At 36.5% G+C, this 12,283-nt stretch overlaps 1 protein-coding gene across 1 annotated transcript; it reads right to left on the bottom strand.

The window, feature by feature from the left end:
* Positions 1-887: 887 nt before the first annotated feature.
* lgals3b (lectin, galactoside binding soluble 3b) lies at positions 888-7,245 on the bottom strand. Its single transcript, XM_081394110.1, has 6 exons — positions 7,074-7,245; positions 5,615-5,632; positions 5,185-5,529; positions 3,461-3,549; positions 2,081-2,249; positions 888-1,845 (listed from the first exon to the last, which is right to left on the bottom strand). Exons 1-6 carry the CDS (start codon positions 7,143-7,145, stop codon positions 1,687-1,689), a joined length of 852 nt encoding a protein of 283 aa, XP_081250236.1. The 5' UTR covers positions 7,146-7,245; the 3' UTR covers positions 888-1,686.
* Positions 7,246-12,283: the final 5,038 nt, after the last annotated feature.

Here is a 12,283-nt window from a genome sequence, read left to right as displayed (position 1 = left end):
TTATACTACAAACATTTTTACATTCTACTGCGGTAACAATTAATAACATATTTCCTTATTACCAGTAACTTTTCTGTCCAATATAATGATTTTAACGATTTTTGTAATCATTCTGATTTTCAAGGATAGATTGCAATATTTTTGTATTGTTTGAGTTTAATTACTTATATTATTTTATTATAACAGTGTCCCAAAATAGAGAAATAAAATAAAAAATCTTAAGGCATTCTACAACTTTATACTATTTAACTTTTTGGGCTAAAATTAACTATAATATACATACTTACATATAGCCTAGTTGTGGCCAAATGTGAAGTCTGGCCTAGGAAAATCTTCACCCTTTATTCAATTATTATTATTATTATTTTAAATGTGTTAAAGATTTTGTAAGCATTTTGCATAGTTGTGCTTGGTGTTAATCGTTTTAACATGTTGAAACATGTCAAATTGTGTGGACATCATTTTTGGTCAGGACGTCATACAAAGAAATTGTGAACACATGCAAAAACATGAGAACCAACAAAATATTAATAACCGATTATGTTTTAGTCGCATGCTGTTTCCTGTGAGCTGTTTTTTTTTTTTGCCAGATAAATACCTTAACCAAATTTTGAGTTTTGTTCTTTCTTCAAATTTAAAATATTTCCTCATTTTTTGATGGTTTAATCAAACTTGTATGGTCATTGAAAAAATAAAAAATTAATTAATAAAAAAATTATATATATATATATATATATATATATATATATATATATATAATATATATATATATATATATATATATATATATATATATATATATATATATCATCTTGTTTAACTTTACATGCATGTATCCATGAGTCTGAAAAGTACAGACTGAATGAGGCACATTCACAACCCAAAGGAACATTCTTAAAATTTATGGACATTATTTATACAATGTTGGAGGTTTTCATCTGTGGGTTTCAACAGGGCTTAACTCTTTGAAGTAATCAGGTGCTTCAGGCACTATATAAATAGACCTCTGCATAATTGAGGTCAGTTATATTAGATTTCTGTCAGGGTGTCTCTGACAACAACTCTGACAGACTGTTTCCATGATTAAAAATGTAACACTGCCTTGGCTTCAGTTTATACTGCTGTTATTTTATATATTAGGAGCTGCCAATAAAAGTGTACTACACAGATCTCACAGAGGATTGTAATTACATGCCCAGTACTCAATGTTTACATCAGTTGTTGTTTCTTTAATCATGGGATCTTTACACAAAGAAGAACCATCTTTGGCACTGGTTACAGCTGAAGATAACTTACATTCATAAAGTTATTCCAGTTCTAATTTCACATTAATTATGCATTATTCTTGATTGGCCACTATCACATTCCCCACTATGACGTCTACCATTATTCTCATCATCATCATCAGTATCATGTTCATGTAAAATATTTATTCCTTTTAACCCTGCCTCTGAGCCTTATGACAACCCAATCCTACCCAGATAGTAACACACCCACCTAGAGGTACCAAAGCGAACTACAACACTGAGAAAAATTTGCATGCAGATGTATATCATTCTAACATTTGTAGTAAATATAAACTCTTGTTGACATACATAGTGTTAAGAAAATGGAGGTAAAATAACTTGCACGTGTGGTTGAATAGGTTGCATATGTCATTGTCAAAAGACAGAATCAGTGCAGATTTCACTGCAGTGTCTCCACATTTACTGAACTAAGGGTGACATCACCGAAGATACTAAGACCTCTGATCTGGTTGAGCTCACGGACCCGATGTTTGAACTCCAGAAGGTGTGACTTGTTCACGGCCACTTTGAATTCAGTGTCAGTGCATAAGATCTTCATCTGAAATTCAAAACAATTTTAGTCATTTGCAATTGAACACGTTTTGAACAAACGTGGCAGGAGACAAATGCATGATCTTGTTTTACTTTTACTCCTTTTCTGTTCTTATCTGATATCTATTCTCTAATGTCTTTAAACACAATGAGGGCCGAACAGTAAATATTTAAGACATTTGTTTAATCAAAATAAAACCAATGAGTGAAAAAGAAACTTAATTGTTTGATGCCACGCTCACCTCAAAAGGCTTTCCTGGGGCAAAAGGGAAGGAGGGAAGCGCTCGCTCTTCTTTACCCCATTGGTTTCCAACCATGCTGTTTCGCACAATCACTTGCTTTCCACTTTCATTGAAGCGGGGGTTTAAATGAAACGCAATGTCATTGCCTCTATTAAAATTAATTGTGAAACTAAGAGGAGGAGAAAAAAAAATAAGATTACACACATGGAATACACAGGGATGTCACAAAGAAGGAGATTGTTAGACAATGATGGTCAAAGTGGCCATGTTTAATTTCATAATTTAACTTAATGTAGGTTCTAGGTAACAATAATTCATCAGTGCACATTATTTACAAGCCAAATGCTTGTTTTTGTAATCTTTAACCAAAATGTGGTGACAAAACAAAATGTATGTACTTTATAATGTAATGGTATATTAGACTTAAAAAGTATTTGGGACTAAATTTAAGACAACCATTTGGAATTACAGTTTTAACAAACTCATAAAGTTAATGCGATGCATATTTGTCAATCATACATAAATTAAACCGGTAAGAAAGAGGTTTCTGTAATAGTACTAATAAACTGGCTGTGCGTTTTAAATACACAAGAACCAGGTTTATATATTTCTCATCAATAAATCAAAATTCTCATACAATTCTCATACATTTTAACTAGCTGAATATTGTTCCACAGCTAATCATATATATTAAACATGCTCATACTTTTTACCGCTCATACTGAATAAATGTAACTTTTCACAATTAACAGGTTTATGCTGATTCAAAGAAATTTTAATAAATGCATTATGAAAATATGATTTAAATAAAGTTAAGTAGCTAATAATAAACTCTGCCATGCTTTTTTTAGTTTTACTGACATATATTATCAAATTAATTGACCATAATTACACAATGGTACCCAGTGATGTTCTACCTGGAGCTGTTATGCGTTTATATGCCAACAACCCTATCAATGGTGAAATGAGTCCGCAGCAGTCAGGTGGTACGAGTCAGAGCTCTAAGTTGTTCACGTTCATTAGTATTGCAATGTTATGTACTTTGATACATGAGGTAATTTAATGCCGTCTCTCGTGATGCTTTGCAGACTCTGCTCTGGCTGTGTGCGTTCATGTGTTTTGTAGGATTTGGAGACGCTCTGAAGGGAGGGTGGGATCTTATGCTTTCAAAGCTGGCTTGCTATTGCAAGCCTCTCCGAAATGGCCTAACCCTACTTTAAACTAAATAGTTTAGGTTAAAACTGTGTAATCCAAATGGATGGGAATTTTATATGCAATTCAATACATGGATGTTAAATTTAGGCCTAAATACTTTGAGTGTATGTACTGTATGTAAAAATTTTGTCATGGTTTTATGTGTGTGTGCATTGTTGTTTTTACGCTTTAGCGTTGGGTTTGACCTCTCCAGTGATGGTGATGAGCATCTTGTTAAAGGCTCCACTTAGTAGCGGGAGGTCAAATGGAACAGTCTTGTAAAAAAAGAAAAGAAAAGGTAAATTAGCAGAAACCAAGAACCATTAGGGTTCAACGGGGCTAAAGGCACACTGGGGTAAAAGGAGCATTTTATTTTATTTTCCTCTTAACCACTAGATGGCACAAAAACTTGCCACAGCACTTTCCAAAACTCCCGCTTTACACATTACCTGTGGAAGCATGTGGTATGGATAAGATATCTGCTAAACATGTAGAAAACTCCTTTGATTGCCATTTGTTTTACTGGGTTTTTAGTTCATTGTATTTTACCTGATTCTATTTTATCTGTTATGTTAGTGCCTATTATTAAAGACAAAGCTGGCAAAATAAATAGTATGGGTAATTACCGGCCAGTATTTTATCCAAGGTTATGGAGAGCAACAGAGGTTACAACAGAGAAGTTCCTAAATGTCTGGTGAGAATTCTGGCTTTTTGGTACGCTCATTAGTCACTGCATGTAAAATGGGGTAACTCTGTGTCTGCTCCATTCATTGTAAGCAATAGAGTTAGACAGGGAAGCATTTTGTCTCCCTTTCTTTTTAATGTTTATATGGACTATTTATCGAAGCTGCTAAACAGCCGTGGAACAGGGTATATGGTTGGTAACACTATCATCAACCACTAGATGTAAGCCGACGATTTGGTGATTTTTTTTGTCCATATAGTGCTGCCCTTAAACAGTTACTGAGAGTTTGCTCTCAATATGGGTCAGAATTTGACATTAAATATAATGCAAAGAAGAGTAATATTATGATTGTTAGGAGTAGGGAGGACATGAAACATGTAATTTCCTGACTTCTCTCTGTCTGGTATTGTCATTAAAGTATGTAATGAGGCTAAATACTTAGGACATTATATAACTGATGACCTGTCTGATGATAGGGACATTTATAGACAGTGTCATAGGATGTATGCACAAGCTAATATGTTGATTTGAAAATGTAGTATGTGCTCAGACTCTGTGAAGACTACACTTTTTAGAGCATATTGTAACCCTATGTATACTGCCCATTTGTGGCGGCGCTACAGAAAGAGCAGCATGCAGAAACTCAGTGTAGCATGCCACGATGCTAGCCACGATGGAGCAGTGCAAGCCAAATGTTTGTTAGTGATGGTGTGCCCACCTGTCTGCTGTGTGCAATATCATGCACAAATGCATGTGTAGGTTAACAGACTCTTCAACACTGACAAACCCAGCAGCACTAAGTGGAACCATTGGCGTTTTAACCTACATATAAATATGTGATATTGTGGTCTCTGTTTGTTTTTCTGTATTTGTCTGATTTATTGTTTGTGTTGTTGGACCATGCGTGTCCTTTATAAAGCTCTGATGATTTAGCTAAACTTATTGTATTTATACACCAAGCATGGGGTGTAAAATCAATGTTAAAAAAAAAACAAATTTTTATATAGGCCTATATTCTGCAATCATGCACTATGGGAGTTGTGAAAAACATTTTCCTTAAGGTGTGCCTTTAGCCCCATTGTACCCTACTGTATTTAACACAGACCGTTAACTTCAACAAGATTAAAATATTTAGACGTTTACTAGCCCAAGGTATTTAACATGTATTCTATAGAACAAACTCCATGATGGTTGTACAAATCCAAGAAAAGTGAAAACATCTCACTAGTGCTATTGGAATTTGATTAGGAGCACCATAAGGGCCAGTTTGTGGTGCAGGTCCAGGCCACCCAGGAGCTGTAGGCTGCCCGGGCTGTCCAGGCCATGTTGGTTGGTTTGGCTGCCCAGGCCAGGCAGGGTTGGCTGGTTGGCCAGGCCAGAGGGGGTTAGCAGGCTGTCCAGGCCAAGCGGGGTTAGCAGGCTGTCCAGGCCAGCCAGGATTGGCTGGTTGGCCAGGCAAGGCGGGGTTAGCAGGCTGGCCGGGCCAGGTGGGGTTGGCTGGTTGGCCAGGCCATACTGGGTTTTCTGCCTGCCGGTTGCTTTCCTGTGGAAAATCGAGGGCATCTGAAAGCTGAAACAGAACATAATAGAACTTATAGCATGATACTTTTTGCACTTAACTAGATAGAATTATTAAGGGGATAAAATGTACTTACATCCATGATCTCTGAAATCTAAACAGAGAGAATACATTATTAATTTGACAGAAAATTATAATTGGCCATGCTAGATCGTTAACAGACAAATGTTTTTTAAAACATTATTTTATTAAGCAAACCCACAATCTTGAATGCACAAGTTCAATCCTTCCATTAGAAGATATACGCTGCATCCAAAATCGAATACTTCCCTACGATATAGAATGCGAAAAACATACCTGACAAAAAAGTTGTATGTCCAAATTCTTAGTATTCGGAAAACAGTTGGCGAAAAGTACCCAGATGACCTACTACTTCGGCCAAGATTCATTTGATGGACACTTTACTATCCCATGAGGCCACGGGAGAGGATTTTAGAATGCCAGTGAAGCGACGCAACTGACGCTGGCAGGTCACATGACACATGGTGGATGAAGTACATCCGGATTTCATTCATACTACCCACATTGGGGCTGTCATGGTTAGAGAGTCAGACTGGTAGCCCAAAGGTTGCGGGTTCGATTCTCAATACCAGCAGGTAATGACTGAGGTGCCCTTGAGCAAAGCACCCAACCACTCCCCGGGTGCCACAGCAAAAATGGCTGCCCACTGCTCCGGGTGTGTGTGTCTAACTCCTCACACAGTATGCAATTTCAGATGCAGCGATAGCCTCTGACATAAAACTAATATGAAATACTAATGCTGAAAAAAAGGTAATCTGTCTTTATGGGTGCAGCTGAGTGATAAAGGTAAAACAACTACTCTTTGAAAACTACATAATGTGTTCCTGGTTCCCTGCTCGCACGAATTGATGAATCACTTTTCCATGAAACCAACCACCACACCCACTGCACTGTGAGAATGGTGAGCCAAAGTGGATGCATGATCATATGATATTAATAAGTAACACTATGTTAAGTGTAATGAATGCATACTCTTCTTAACAGAGATGCATGTTAAATCAAATTAAGTTCCCATGATTTGACTTTGGGTGCATTATAACTTTTACCTCAGAGATGTTTTGTTAAAAGTTAGAATGCACATTAAGAATACACCTAAACAACTACAGGTACACATTAATCTAATCTCTTCCCTAAATAATTTATTATTGCGCCATCTGCACTCATCTGAACACTGCAGTGCAAGCTCAGACTTGTCAACAGGCCTGTGGATTTCACCGTGCCTGTGAACCACATGAGGGCATGTGTTTAAAGCTAGCTAAAGTAAATTAAACTCTATGTTTCTTTCAAAGTTGTCCAGTTATTTGTTTAATATCTGTAAAACTCTAAAGATGCCTTTCATGTCAACACGACATGGCTACCTCCTGTTTGCATTAGGCAAAACTCATCAGCCACAAATAGCTTTAAACAATTTGAATATCTCTATGCAAACACATACACCGAAGTTAAATCTATTAACCTTGAAGATGCTGACAAAGTTTTGAAAAAGAGAAAAGAGGCTAATGGAAGGCACATACCTGTTTCGTGTTCTTATTGCACAGTGCTGTTCTGTAGAGGCAGTATGTAGACAGGCCCGGGGTGGAGTTCATAAATACAAACTCTCACGCCCCTGAAAACCCTCCCCACGCCTGTACTTCTGAGAAGAGACCGCACCCACACACAGTACAAACACATGGCCTGCTTTCCATTGGGAAATATGATCATTCAGAGGTGATACTATGAAAAACAAGTATGCTGAAACGTTCTTTTCGGATTGAGTAAATATTGGCTGACTCTTCATATGGTCTGAAGGTTATGCAGTTATCAGAAGTGCATAACCTCCGGATTACCCATGTGTTGTTAGGATGGGGGTCTTTTTTTGTTGTTTTTAGTTTTGACCAAATAAAGAACAAAAGCCAATCGTTGCCTTGGCAACTAGGTAAGGATTGGAAGAGCTGTTCATAGCTTAAAACATCTGTAGGGTTGCATAGTAACTGGCATTGTATGGCTGTTTGTATACAGTGGAAACACCTATTCATTCATTACTGTTTTCCACATGTTAGAATTGTAGTGAAATGATCTAAAGCTATGAAATAACAAACGGCAGTATTGGAACAGTATTGTGAGCAAAAACATTACACGAATAAAAACTAAACTTTTATCGAATAAAATATAAATGAATAAAAACTAAAAGATTTTATCCAAAAATTTGCTGACTTTCTCTATCAGAGTTAGTATTGGCTGCAGATAAAGTACTAATTGTTGGTGATTTTAATATACATATAGATAATGAAAAAGATGCATTGGGATTGGCATTTAAAGACATTCTGAACTCTATTAGAGTTAGACAACATGTGTCAGGACCTACTCATTGTCGTAATCATACTCTAGATCTAATATTATCACAAGGAATAGATGTTGATGCCGTTGAAATTCTGCAGCAGAGCGATGACATCTCAGATCATTATCTAGTCTCGTGTAAATTACATTTAGCCAAGGCTGCAAAGCCGACTCCGTTACAAATATGTTAGACCTATCACTTCTGCCACTAAAGATTGCTTTATTAATGATCTTCCTGATCAGTTTCATCATCTCAGCATCCCAGATGGCTTAGAAGAACTCGATATTGCAACAGAAACTTTTAACTCTCTCTTTTCCAGCACTTTAGACACAGTTGCTCCGTTGCGCTTAAAGAAGATTGAAGAAAATAGTCCAACACTGTGGTACAACGAGCACACTCGGGCCCTTAAGAGAGCAGCCAGAAAAATGGAACGCAACTGGAAGAAAACAAAACTAGAGGTATTTCGCATTTCATGGAAAGAGAGTTCGATTGCATACAGAAAGGCCTTAAAAGCTGCTAGATCTGCTTATTTTTCAACCCTATTAGAAGAAAATAAACAAAACCCTAGGTATTTATTTGAAACAGTGGCTAAACTAACGAAAAAGAAAGCTTCAAGCCCAGAAATTTCCAAGCAACACAGCAGTAATGACTTTATGAACTTCTTCACTTATAAGATTGATAATATCAGGGAGAAAATTATAACTATGCAACCGTCTACTACAGTATCGCATCAGGGAGTGCATTAAAGTCTCCCTAAGGAAAAATTTGATTCATTTATTGCTATAGGAGAGGAAGAATTCGCTAAACTCATTAAATCATCTAAACCGACAACATGTATGTTAAGACCCTATACCGACTAAGCTACTGAAAGAGATGCTTCCAGAGGTCATAACACATTATTGACTTATTTTCAATGTTAGGCTGCATAGATCAGGTCAGCCGGAACCGGGAACACTTCCCATAAATCCTGATGGACTTGTTACATCATAAGAAGAATGGCATCTACGCTAATTTTAGTGTTTTTGTTTATCACAAGGTTTCCCCGCAGCCTGCCGGATCCAGGCCGTATCCAGATCTGATGAAGGACCTGCGCCTGGACCCAATGTCATAGCGGGGTGCTAAAGTGCCAACTAGTTTCTCCTTATGGAGGATCCCTTTACCACTCTACAGATAAAGCGTTGTCGGGAAAATTCGGTTTGCGTATCTACCCCGAAGTGATAAAATTCTGTATTAAAAATGTTAAGACCAGACAAGTAGTTTTTTAAGTCTTGGTTTGTTGGGAATTATAAACCTGCGCACATATATTCAAATGCGCATACCAATAGACTGAACTCGTAATACGCATGTGCACGCCATCAGCGCTCTCACAGGTATCGCGTTTAAAGTCTGTGTAGAGTTTCCTGTTAAAACGGTGTCGTGTTAGCCCCTAAGTTAATAACTAATGATCGTTGCGACGGAAGTGAATCAACCAAATTAACTTTAGCTGGAAAATAACTTTATTCAAGAACAGCTATAAAGCCAAAACAATCTCTGTTACTTTAAACTATCCTTGTATCTCTGTAAAGCCGCTTTGGAACAATCTACATTGTTAAAAGCACTATATAAATGAAGATGACTTGACTTGACTAGACAATAAGCCTGTTTAAATTCACCACCCCTAGCTAGATTCCAGCTCTGCTCTCTCGTGTTAACAAACTTCACGGAGTGCATCATGGAAGGCTTCTTACACAGGATTGAAGGGGTTCCTTTGCTGAACATGTATTAACTCTTGCTTCACCATATGGTGGTCCAGCTCATCTGATTTAAAATAATAATAGTAATAATAACAATGATCCATCCATCCATCTACCCATCCATCCATCCATCTACCCATCCATCCATCCATCTACCCATCCATCCATCTACCCATCCACCCATCCATCCATCCACCCATCCATCCACCCACCCATCCATCCACCCATCCATCCACCCATCCATCCATCCGTCCATCCATCTACCCATCCATCCACCCACCCATCCATCCATCCGTCCATCCATCTACCCATCCATCCACCCACCCATCCATCCATCCATTCATCCATCCATCCATTCATCCATCCACCCATTTATCCATCCACCCATTTATCCATCCATCCATCCATTCTCCAAACCACTTGTCCGTATGGTCACGAGTGTAAGGGCTCTGTTTAGTTCTGTTTTATTATCATGGTGTTTTGGTTTCCCTGTTTGCGTAAAGTTAAAATATGTATTTAGAAGACTAATATATTCTCTAAATCATACTGGGACCAATTTGTTTCTATAAAAACACACCTTCAGTCCTTCATGATTGAACTGTCTATGAAGTTATAAACATATTAACTTGTTAAACATCAAATCGGCCTATTTAATGAAGGTTTGTCAGCAGGTTATTCTGTTATGATCAAATAATTCTTAAATAAATTAAAAATGTTACATATTATGCATGGAACAATGGGAGAGGGCAGGATCATAAATATCTTTGTGAAATTTTGTATTTGTATATTAAAATATTTATATTAATTTGCAATTTACGATACTGTCTATTCATTTTTTTTGTATATGAATATGAATGTATATTCATTTTTTTTCTTCATTTAAAATTTTATATAAATTCCCCTAGCTAAAAGGACAGTTAAATTAACATATTATATTTAATATTTAAAATGGCAATACAGTGGATATTGAAAATATTTTAAAGGGTAGAAATTATATGGAACCTCAGACTTTTCCATTATAAAATAACTATATCCACTAGAAGGAAAAGTCTATAATAAAAAGGATATAATTATCATCCAACTTCTATTCAGTACAGTTTTTATAAGAGTCATGCTCTGCACAACCACTAGATGGTGTGTTTACTCTTTGTAAAAAGAACAAGTGACATGAGATCATAATAATGTGGAATTGTTTAAAGCCTTGCTAATTTGGCATGAATACAAATCAAACAAAGGCTAAAGTTCATGAACAAAACTTCAACTGCTCTTGTTTTTTTTTTTATAATGCTCTACAATTTACAGCAAATCACATTCTTCACAAATTTTCTGTATATTTAATCAAGATGTTACAGGAAATCTGATCAATCCTATATTATGCAGGGTGTAGATTTTTACATAGTTGTTCATTGACACCTACAACAAATGCTTGCTTGGCTGAACAGGTAAGTGTTTATAAGTAGCTTGAAATCTGTTTTATTAACACTAGGGGTCAATCAAGGACTTTCGAGCAGTGGTGGAACATGATTCTGTAGATTTCAGAGGTCATAAGGTGATTGGTTGATATAGGGGTGATGGGTCAAATGTGTTGACAAATATTGACCATTGATTTAGCTTGATAAGATAATAAGTCTAAGGACCTAATAAACAGGAAGACAATCCAAGTATAATTCTCAATGTGGATGTTTATCTTTATTCAATTGTTCTTGAGTGTAAAATATTAAGCAGACATCTGTGGAAAAGTTAATGATGGATTTCTCCGATATTGACCAATGTCTTTCTTAGTTTCCCCTCTTTTGTACTGATGATTATATGTTGAAATCCAATATTTTGATTACAGATAATTACATTGAAATCTTAGCTTATTATCATCAAAGATCATCAGCACCTGCCTTTATCAGAACATTCAGGAATTTCACACTGTTTATGAAGTCTGTTTATGTGTAACTGGATCCGGTAGGATCTGGTAGAGCCGTTATGAAGAATTGTCTGTGAAAGTGTTTAGTGTAGTCTAGGAAAGCTTTACTGTATATTTTTGGACAGTGTGAAAACAGAAAATGTTCAGAGAGATTGTGAATATTTTTCACATGGAAAAGATGGAGCCGTCTGAGTTCAAATGTATGTACTAATGTTTAGGGATGTGCTTGTTTTGTAGAACATTCCTCAAAAATACCCCCTACTGAACAGCAGCGTTATTGGAATTTCCTATTAGCGTTTTCCTGAGCACTAGCGTAAAGAGGGCATGTTTGTTTAGGCTTGTTTGATTATCTGAACTATTTCGCCATGTCCAAACATAAAAAAAAGCATAACAAGCAGCGTCTAATTGTTTTGTACGAGAGTTCTCTTATCTGTCCCGGCAGAATCAAAACAAAAACAATCACTCCATTTTTTTATTCTGGATCTCATATTCTTTTTTATTCTGGTATCTAAATTATGAACCTCATCAGGTCTGTTCTACCCCCACCACAACTGCACAAAAACCTCCTTGAATACACGTACACTGTAAAAATAAAGGCTCCAAAAAGGGGTTTTCACAGCAATGCCATAAAAGGACCATTTTTGGTTCCCCAAAGAACCTTTCAGTGAACAGTTCTTAAAAGAACATTAAAAAAAAATTCTATAGAAATCATTTTTTCACTATAAAGAACTTTTGTGCAATGGAAAGGTTCCTTGGATG

Source organism: Scardinius erythrophthalmus (genome assembly GCF_964197995.2).
Source record: "Scardinius erythrophthalmus genome assembly, chromosome: 19".
Lineage (NCBI taxonomy): Eukaryota > Metazoa > Chordata > Actinopteri > Cypriniformes > Leuciscidae > Scardinius > Scardinius erythrophthalmus.
Note: the sequence above shows the minus strand (reverse complement) of the source record. Positions and strands in the feature narration are given on the sequence as shown.